The sequence below is a fragment of the Silurus meridionalis genome, chromosome 10 (genome assembly GCF_014805685.1).
Source record: "Silurus meridionalis isolate SWU-2019-XX chromosome 10, ASM1480568v1, whole genome shotgun sequence".
In the NCBI taxonomy this organism is placed as follows: domain Eukaryota; kingdom Metazoa; phylum Chordata; class Actinopteri; order Siluriformes; family Siluridae; genus Silurus; species Silurus meridionalis.
This window is the reverse complement of record NC_060893.1, coordinates 9,753,927-9,763,992: the sequence shown is the minus strand read 5'-3', so window position 1 is coordinate 9,763,992 and position 10,066 is coordinate 9,753,927. Positions and strand designations below refer to the sequence as shown.

Here is a 10,066-nt window from a genome sequence, read left to right as displayed (position 1 = left end):
TTCAAGTATGACAATCTCAAAGATTGGTAGAATTGTAATTTTTCCAAGTATGTTCTTTATATATATTTTTTTTTTATCCTGAATCTTTTTATATTCCTCTGAAGACGAACAAACATTCTCCCTAAATTTAAATATGTAAAACGGACCTGTAACAAAACCCATTGAATATTTTGTTCCCTAAGGGGGTCACCAGCAGTAAAATTCACAATGCCAGCATGGAATTTGCAAAGAAATACATATATGAACCACAAAGATTCTAAATCCATGACGATATCTTCAAAAGTGAGGAGAAAGAAATGATCTGCTCATGAATAAAAATATACAGGCTATTGGTCACTGGAGGTAATGTCCTGGCTTGGGCTTGCATGAGATATGCAAACAAATATTAAGCTTTATATAAATCTGCTTGTGGGTGGTCTGCCACCAAAGGTGCCATATTCTAGGTTGTTTACCACATGAAACTGAAACTTAAAAAAAAAATTCTGATCTATTGCCTAATATCCATCTTGTGATTTCAACCCGATGTAGCTTTGCCATTTCAGTACATTCAGAGGGGAATGCATACATGAATTGTGATGCTTATGAGGCAGTGATACGAATGTATTTTATTCAATTAAATCACTGTGGTTATTTATGAATTTCAAAAAAATATATTCTCATTCTCTGGACCAAATTTCATTTTTATTGCAAATAATTACTTTATAAGAGAATTTTTGTTTATTTTCCCACTGTTCGTCGTGTCAGAGGTCAGAAAGCACATCTTTCATCGTAACTGGGTTTATCAGAAAAATGAAAGGGAACTTTATCATTGGCAGAACGGGGACTTCAAGTGGGGTCAACCTGAGGCAATAATGACTAAACAAGATCCCTGGAAAATCTTCATTATACATTCTCCCTTCTAGATTGTTCAAAGGGATTTTTTTATATTTAGAGTAAAAATGTTTGTAAAGTACAAGTGATTTGCTGCAGGCTGGACTGAGCAGGACTTTAATGTAAAATGAAGATTTTATTTACAGAAACAACGTTACTGTGTACGGAAAACCCCTGATAATTCTGTCTCGGAACATTTGCGGGTTCTCATTTGGAACCTAACTAATAGCAAGTTGCGGATTATCTTCAAATCTTATTGCCGGGAATCAGCAGCGGGCCCGAATGTGCAGGAACGTTAGGAATAACATTTTTAAACTATGTTTTCACTAACAAATTTCATAAAAATGTTCAAAACACATAATTGTATTAAAGTGACAATGTCTAGATGGATTAATTAAGGTACATTAATGAAATACGTAAAGGTCCATAGGGGCTGCGGGGGTGCATCCAAAATTTGCAACTTTTTGGGGACCACTGTACTTGCAACCAGCATAAAAAATCAGGGGACAGCATTGGTATTTGTAAAATTATTAATTAAGTACAAACCTTCAAATGCACATGAAACAATGTGGTCATTCATCATAGCACCAGGAAGCTGCGTTTTAAAGCATGCTCCATTAATACAATTTTTAATATAAGACTGTGAAATATTTCACTCTGTTTACTTTATACAGACGCAATATTACTTCCATCGAAGGACAGTTTAACATTTTAGCTATCGTTTATCAAAGCAATCGCTCTCTTTTAAACAGGTTTGAGAGGTAAGCGTTCTGCCTTAAATCATCTTTACGAGATTGTATGAGTTCCTGTTTTGTTTTGGGGGTTTTTCTGTTTCCTGATATAATCTGATCATTCATCTGCACATAAGCTGCCATACAGGTCATGCTCCCTATACATCAAGTACTTCTTTAGTAAAGGTGGGAATGGAGCGGAGTTGATAATGCCTTGGTCTCCCAGTCTCCTTGGCGTCATCTGTCTTCTGATCAAAAGTCTGCACATGTGCTTTAGTGACCGAGGGTTTCCTGGAAAAATGCATAAACAAGAGCACCATGAGCTGCACTACATCACCTTTCATGTTAACATCTAAGTGCATTATGTTGCTGTTACAGTCTTGGTTATTCACCTAAAATGTGACACATTTCTGGCCATTCTTTATGCTTCTGCAGAACCATCTTCAGTTTTGAACATATTGGGACATGGCCGACATAGTCCAAAAGAACCTGCACAGCTTTTCCTGCATATTGCACCAGCCATGAGACACTGATGAAGTCACAAAACTACACAAGAGACATTACATTAATGCACTTTTAGGAAAAAAAGAGCTGCCATCATTATTGTAGAAAAATTTGAGTCCTGAGAACTGCTTTATTTTAGAGTGAACCATCTAGTCTCAATCTTTCTTAAGAAATGAATGCCAAACTCACTGGGATCTTGTCGTTTGAATGGTCTGAATGATGACTTCGGTCAGTCCATGTTGAGTCATGATGGCAGACAAAGCATTTGTCAGCATCGTAGCCGCTATTAAGTAGCATCCGCATCATCATCTCATCCCTGAGGCTATACTGTAGCGCGGTCGGGAAAAGAGTGTCATTGACCACTGTGAAGCAGTAGTTCACATTAGCGCCATTGGCCAGAAGCAGCTTGACTATCTCATATCTGCCAGCTCTCACTGCCACCAGAAGACAGCTCAGAGGATCCAGGTCAGGTTTAGCCCCAGCTCTGAGTAACAACTGAGTACAAGTCACATCTCCATTAGAAACACAGAAGAACAAGGCACTTTTCCTCATATCGCCATAATTTTCAGATATATGCTGGTCAAGAAGAGAATTAACATCAAAGCCTTTCTTCAGTAGAAGCTGGAGACATTGTGCATGGCCACCATCTGCTGCTGAGTGAACTGGACTCTGACCCGCAAGGCGCAGAGCTCTTCTTGTGGTTATAGGTACCAACATCCTCAATGCGCTAAAAGAAAATCATTTGAAAATTGTTTAAAGTTAAATTTAAAGTTATAAAGTTAACTTGTGATTAATTGCAATTCAATCGCACTTTTTTTTGTTCCAAAAGTATCTTGAATTAACACTTTTCAAGTTTTTTATCTTTTAAACAACAAATGTAGATGCTTTATGCGAATGTGTGTTTATTATTGGTAAAACCAAACTCAACAAAGAGAATTAAGACAAAATGTTCTTGTAAATGTAATTATGGTATTTTAAATTACGTAAATCATCTGGACACCACAAGAATCTTTTGCTATGTTTCCACACGGACGGTTAATGAGGTGATACCAGAGAAACTGTATGTTTTCTAACTTTCATACGGATTACATAATCAGAGAATATTTGTTTTTATTTGCATTGTTCACTGAGATTCACGTTTTTATGTTTATTTGTCTGTAAAGAGAGATAACAGAGACGGCAGAGAGTGCACCCAGTCTGTTTTCTTTATTGTATATATGCATATAAATAACAGTAGACCCTTCACAGATCTGAATTACGTATTGCTCTTATCTGTTTGTTTCGGCGTTATGAGGAAAAATAGCCACAAATCGTGCCGGTGCGTTTGGCGACCCCGGAGGATTCATTGGCGGATGTGTTTATGATGGCAGATTTTGGTGCTTGATTTGAGACTTGGTGCATCAGTAAAACAAATGTTTAGTGATGAAAAATATTTTTTAATTGATTTTTATATCTGATTAAAGAAAGGACATCTTGAATGTGTGTTGCGTTGAAGGTTTTAATTTCGCGCTTTTATATTTATTAATTTTTTATTATTATGTATTTATTTATAAAAATGGTCAAACAGAACATATATACAAATATACATATTTATATATTTATTTATATATATATATATATATATATATATATATATATATATATATATATATATATATATACATATATATATATATATATATATATATGAAACGATACATTATACCACATTTATAATTAAATTTTGGTTCACTAAGTAATGTATAATGTAAGAATCGTGCCTTGTACTCACAGGTAGTGCCCTTCATAAGCAGCTCGATGAATAGGGAGCTGTGAGGAGAGGTTGGCGATGTTGGGATTGGACCCATTTTGGAGAAGAAGGTCAATACAGTCTGGATTACCAGAACCAGCAGCATCATAGAGAACACTGTCTCCATTTGGTGCCTGAGCATTTACATCACCACCTGTTGTAAAAGCAAAGAACACATTTACATTTTAAGATTTTTTTATTTAACTTTGTCACTTTTGCGATGGATCTTCCAAGTCCTTTGATTAGATTTTGACCACAATTGTGTTTTTGAATGCATCATATTGAGAGCTTTATTTTAGGAAACTATTTCTTACCAAAATGACAGAAATGATGTTATTAACTTTTTTACTCTTGCCTAGTTTTTTCTTCCTGCAAAGATCATGTTAGATAAGGAGCCCAAAACAAAAGTTAAAACAGTCACTCTGCATAAAAAACTGGCAATAATCACAGCTACATTACATGTGCACTGATGCATGATGCAACTCCTCCTTACCATTGTGAATGAGGATATCGAGGACTTCCGCCTGAGCGTATTCTGCCGCGATACCCATTGGGGTCACGCCATGCTGATCTGTCTCTGAGACGTGACCTCCGTGCTGCAGTAGAAGCTTTAGGATGTCAACACAGCCCACTTTAGCAGCCTCATGCACAGCTGTCCACTTCTTCAGACAGACCTGGTTCACCAGTGCACCTCGTTTTATAAGTGCTAATGCTATTTCATAAGAATCTGTTCTTACAGCTGCAAAGAAAAAGTGTGTATATCATTTTATACCACTGCAATGATTTATGTAGGTTTCTTATGGTAATGTTGGCCTGTTAGTAGTAGTAGTCAGAAGTAATAATACCCAGTAATAGCGGAGACTCATTCCTGCCATTGGTTCTATGAGGAGATGCTCCATGATCCAGCAAAGTGCAAACAATCTCTACCAATCCTGCTTGAGTGGCCAGAGTCAAGGGGGTCTCTCTATCAGCTGTTTCTTCATCAAGGGTCAGCCTGTAAGATGCTGCCATAAAAGTAAGCTATGGTATCATTACTGTCTTTTTTTGTAGCTATCCAGTGGTCACATCTGGACCAGTGACCATGTACGTGTATGCATTTGCACCACCCACCATATATCACTCTCTCCAGCACTTGTACTGACTGCTGTACTGCTGCCCTGTGTAGCGGGTACCAGCCTTTAGCATCCACCTCAGTAAATGCAGCCGGGTATTCCGACATCTCCTGCAGCGTATACAGATCACCTGGGAATAAAAGGCGTTCTGCTGCTGCATTTGGCTAGATGTGACATTTTTATGTTGATGGCACAGGTTTGCAAAAATGGTATGCACTGCAATTTATAGTGTTTACCCCTTTTGATTGCATCAAAAATCTTCTGATTTTCCACACTATAGTATAGGAATAAAACAAGTGACTGTCAACAGTGAAATAATTTGGTATTAACAAAGAAATATAAGATTTCTTTCTTTCTTTTTTTGCATCACACCTTGCTGGGAAATCATTGATCCAAGACTCTTGAAGACTCAGTTGGATGGCATAATTAAGAAGCTGGTCATCCTCATCTACTTCATCTGTACTGTTCATTACTCTGATAAAAATAAGAACAGGGTTTGAGAGGAGCATAATAAAGTACAGTGTACATAGTGTACCTACATATGTTTCAGTAAAAGAAATAAGATAGTAATAATAACAACAATGCTATATTTTACAATAACTGGCTCAGTCTGTACTGACACTAATGAAAAACATATTTAAATATAAATTCAAACCTATTTTTAATCTGTAAAAGTGCAATTTTACATTTACTTATAGGCTCCAGAAATTCTTTCTACTTTTGACAAAAAAAATCTGATTGCACAAATGTGAAATCTCTTTAAACACACACCATAAAGAATAAAAAAGGGGAGAAAATGAGTTTAATTAATTAGTTTAATATTGCATAAATAAGTAAAATGATATTAAAATATAACAGTACGATATAAAAACATTTATTATATATAACAATATCACATGTATTATATATAGAATAACAATATATGTATTATATATGATATAACATACATATATATATCTATATATAACCTAAATTTTAGGTTCTAAAACATGCATAGATTTTATTAGATAAATGGTTGCAGAACTTTAAAGTGAACTTTTAAGTGTGGCCACCACATACAGTCTATTTAGAAGCTGCAGTATTATTTGAAGCGTGCAAAATATAAAGGCATTGAAAATATTTACTAGGATGCATCTAAAAAATGTTAAGCTTGATTTTGCAGTGGCAATTTTGCATAACTTTCTGCTCACTTTGGGTCATTGAAGATGTTTTTGTATTGCATTAATTACACTGCACATTCTATTACTAAATATGAATGAAGTACTTCTTTACAGGGGACGTAGCTACTTATAAACTCCTATTACCCTAGGAACAAGTGGCTGCTAGTGAAGTACCAGACATTAAAATAGTCTATGCTACAAACTCAAGTTAAAACACATTTGGAGGAGTCAATGGTGCAATCCACTACACTATTTTAAGCCTGGTTATATGCAAGCACAAATACTAATCTCACCTTGAAAAATATGGAATATAGTTCCAGTAAAATCACAGGCTGTGTACTGCTTTTGGTTAAGCTCTGACTATGCACTGAGATACTCTGACCACACATCTATTTTTAGCTGTCACCTGCTTTCAGGAGGCATATGCATAACATTAAACTGAGTGTTGTCCTTATTAGCATGCATGCTCATTTTCAGCTGGCAACATATCAATTTGTTAATTTTTATATATTCGTATATTACTGTGTAACAGAACTAACTGCACAGTGAGTCAAAAAAAAGGAACAGTAACAATACAGTATAAAAGTAGCAGTGGTTTATCATGTGTTGGTGTGTGTATACAATTTGCATTGTTCTCAGTCTCTATCTTTAACAGCACAGAGGTTCTATGTACTCACAACTCCTAAAACCTACTTGAATAGTTTGTCACGCATTTCTTTCCAGCTATGTCCTTTACAGATCATAACACTGTTGTATTCAATCTTACTACAATTCCACAGCATTTTGTTTTAGGGTTCTATTAGGTAAATTACCAAAGTTTACTGGACTCCAGTTCTCACTGAATCTGGCCACATATGTCCTTCTGTAGAATCTGAACTTTACAGTACAATACTGTCAGGACAGAAGTTTCAGTTTTAGGTACACCTGTGCAGTAATGCAGTTCTGTTATCAGCTAATGATGCAGCAGCAGAACAATGCATGACTGTGTTTGAAAAGTTTTTGTTTAGTTTTGTCTAGTTGAAATATATGAGGTAATTGAGCCCATCCGGGGAACCCTGACCCACCTTATCAAATTAAACCTATTTATCCGTTTTCTCATAATTATTAGCCTTTTGCACTAATTACCTGAATAGATTAATACAAAAAATGATTACCCAGAAGCAAGTGTTCAAATATGAACTGTTCAGTGTTAACTTAGACTTAATGTGTTCTGTAAGCAGAAAGCTCAGGCATAAAACAGCTCTGTAGCTTTCAATAAATAACCAAGATATTACTGAAATAAATAATAAAACGTATTGTTGATTTTATTGTGTTATTATTATTAGTTGCCCGTTTAAAGAGCTACAAATGGGTCAAGCACTGTGAAGCTAAAGAGGCTCTAACTCTACCAGATATGTGAAGTCAGGTGAGGCAGAAATTTATGTTGTGAAAAGCGCTATAGAAATAAACTTGACTTGACATGACTTGAGGCAAAGTGTCACCTGTTATATTCCAAAAAATAATAAATGTCATGAAATGTGAAATTATAATGCCATTCTCTTTGATTCTGTTTTTAATGTCAAAATCTGAGTAATTTCTGGCGAGGCACAATGAAGTACAGAAACTGAGGTTTTGCATCTCCAAGGATCACATTCGAACTGCACTGAACAGGGAATTAACACGTCCTGGGATTAACTGTGTGAATATCACAAGTATACTCTATGTAGACTATGTAGACATTTAGGAGATGCCCTTCAGAGATCCAGAGTGACATACAAAAGTGCTTTGAGTTTCTGTTATAAATACGATTATTTGCATGGCATCACCTTCCATAGATTACTTATTATTTATCTATTTCAAATATATGTGTAAAAGATATTTAGGCCTGTTGCTATTGAGAAAACTGTAATAAAAAGGTAGCATGAGAGACATGTGCTCCCTTTTAACTTTCACCTGAGTAAAAGTACAAAAGTATTTGCCTTCTAATGTACTAAAGTACCCAAAATAGTATGATTTATTATGGCTATAATGTCTTACTTTAATAAACCTTTAATTTTTTACTACTTCTAAAAATACTGTGCAAATAAATAAAGGCTGGACTGGGATAAAAAATCGGCCCTGGCATTTTCGGAGGCCAACTTAATATAATCACAAATATTACCCATCTCTGTATGCCCTTCAATATGTATACTATTCCATAAAAGCACTAAAGCCATATAATAATAGGTAGGAAAGAGTAAAAGTTGAGAAAGAGAAGAAACATGATAAATTGCACTGTTTTTCCATAGTATAACATTAAATACACTGTAAACTCACTTATATACGAAATAGATAAAAAGTTGTTTAATAAAGAAAGAAACAAATACACTTATTATATAGCCTTAGTGTTCTGCTTACCACAGTCTTTACACTCATCTTCTCTACTATCATCATCTGCCGATGAAGATCCTGCTTCGGTAGAAATCATGTTATTTTGACACGCAATTTCTCTGCGCCTGCGCGTTTCTTCTAAATCGCTGAATATTTTGACAGATACGCACAGACGCTGCACGTTCGCGCAAAACCCAAAAGGGGCGTTGATTAAAGATGTGATTGGTTCCGCCCAATATCAATTAAGAACGAACCAATAGAAGCTGCCGAATAAATGTCTCATTGGCTGGTCTGTCTTTAAAAAGTCAAAGGGAAAGTTTTAGGACTGTGGTGAGACCTGTGATGTTGTGTGGTTTAGAGACAGTGGCATTGAGTAAAAGACAGGAGGTGGAGCTGGAGGTAGCAGAGCTGAAGATGTTGAGGTTTTCGTTGGGAGTGATGAGGATGGACAGGATTAGAGATGAGTTTATTAGAGGGACAGCGCATGTAGGACGTTTTGGAGACAAGGTGAGGGAGGCGAGATTGAGATGGTTTGGAAATGTTCAGAGAAGGCACATGGTGTATATCAGTAGGAGAATGCTGAGGATGGAGCAGCCAGGAAGGAGAAAAAGAGGAAGGTAAAGGAGAAGGTTTATGGATGTGGTGAGGGAAGACATGCAGGTAGTTGGTGTGAAAGAGGCAGATGTAGAGGACAGGGGGTATGGAGAAGGATGATCCGCAGTGGCGACCCCTAATGGGAGAAGCCGAAAGAAGAAGAAGAAGAAGAAGAAGAAGAGATGTATCGGCCCAAGAAGTACGTCGGCACAGCAGGTTTCTTCCATCATTTACTGTATTCCTCTCAAAAAGTTCTACTGAGTCACGTGAAAGACTCGTTCAAAATGAAAGAATCATTCATAAATGATACTGTCCGTGTTTAATAGATGCCACCTAACAACAATCAAAGCAAATTAAAAAATAATTTCCAAATGGAACTAATACAAAAGTGTCCAGGTCTCTCTGTCCAGTGCCTCACCTGCTCTTCACCTCTCTGCACATCACTGCTCTTTAGTGATAGGTCTTTAATGGATGATTCGTTCATTTTGAACGAGTCTTTAACGTGACTCATTAGAACGAGTCGACTCAAAGAGTGATTCATTCATTATCTATTGACGTGCATTAGCAAAACATCGCAAAATCTCCGTACAATAAACAGAATTGAGACTTTTACCTCTCGGCTCTTCTAGTCCGAGTGTCGTTCGTTCCTTTATCACGTGACTTACATAAACACTGTACAGTGCATTACACAGGAAAGAGAATTGAGCAGTTCATCTCATGAGTTCTCTGGTCCAAGTTTGTCCTTTTTTTTTCAGGTGATTTCCATATACGCTATGATGGTAATTAGAGGTTTAAAGGAGCAAGATGAACTAAATGACTCGTAAAAAAAAAAAGATTCGTTCGTTTTGATGAAAGAGATTCAAAGAGCCAAGTCACTCACATGATCCGATCTTCCTCCCATCATTATTACATTCTGGTTGTAGCCCATAATAAGTTCTCCATGGGGATGAATCACGT

General features: G+C 36.2%; 1 protein-coding gene across 8 annotated transcripts; it reads right to left on the bottom strand.

Moving 5' to 3' along the window:
- Positions 1-971: 971 nt before the first annotated feature.
- Positions 972-10,058, bottom strand: asb15a (ankyrin repeat and SOCS box containing 15a). 8 transcript variants are annotated; one of them, XM_046859244.1, is made up of 12 exons: positions 9,723-9,945; positions 8,543-8,593; positions 5,379-5,480; positions 5,243-5,280; positions 5,005-5,136; positions 4,740-4,898; positions 4,388-4,633; positions 3,877-4,048; positions 2,703-2,832; positions 2,295-2,600; positions 1,994-2,147; positions 972-1,892 (listed from the first exon to the last, which is right to left on the bottom strand). In XM_046859244.1, the coding sequence occupies exons 3-12, from the start codon at positions 5,474-5,476 to the stop codon at positions 1,720-1,722; spliced, it is 1,608 nt and encodes a 535-aa protein (XP_046715200.1). In that variant the 5' UTR covers positions 5,477-5,480; positions 8,543-8,593; positions 9,723-9,945; the 3' UTR covers positions 972-1,719. The 8 variants fall into 8 exon arrangements, with proteins under 8 accessions (XP_046715200.1, XP_046715198.1, XP_046715201.1 ...); XM_046859242.1 differs by having other exon boundaries at positions 2,295-2,832; positions 8,543-8,596; XM_046859245.1 differs by having other exon boundaries at positions 2,295-2,832; positions 5,005-5,116; positions 8,543-8,596.
- Positions 10,059-10,066: the final 8 nt, after the last annotated feature.

Bases quoted from the DNA above. Each gene is read 5' to 3' on its own strand.
- asb15a (XM_046859243.1), bottom strand. From the start codon at position 5,476: ATGAACAGTACAGATGAAGTAGATGAGGATGACCAGCTTCTTAATTAT. The intron at 4,899-5,004 runs GTGGGTGGTGCA...CTTTTATGGCAG, and splicing joins GCTGGAGAGAGTGATATATG to CATCTTACAGGCTGACCCTT. The intron at 2,148-2,294 runs GTGAGTTTGGCA...TCTCTTGTGTAG, and splicing joins ATTCAAACGACAAGATCCCA to TTTTGTGACTTCATCAGTGT.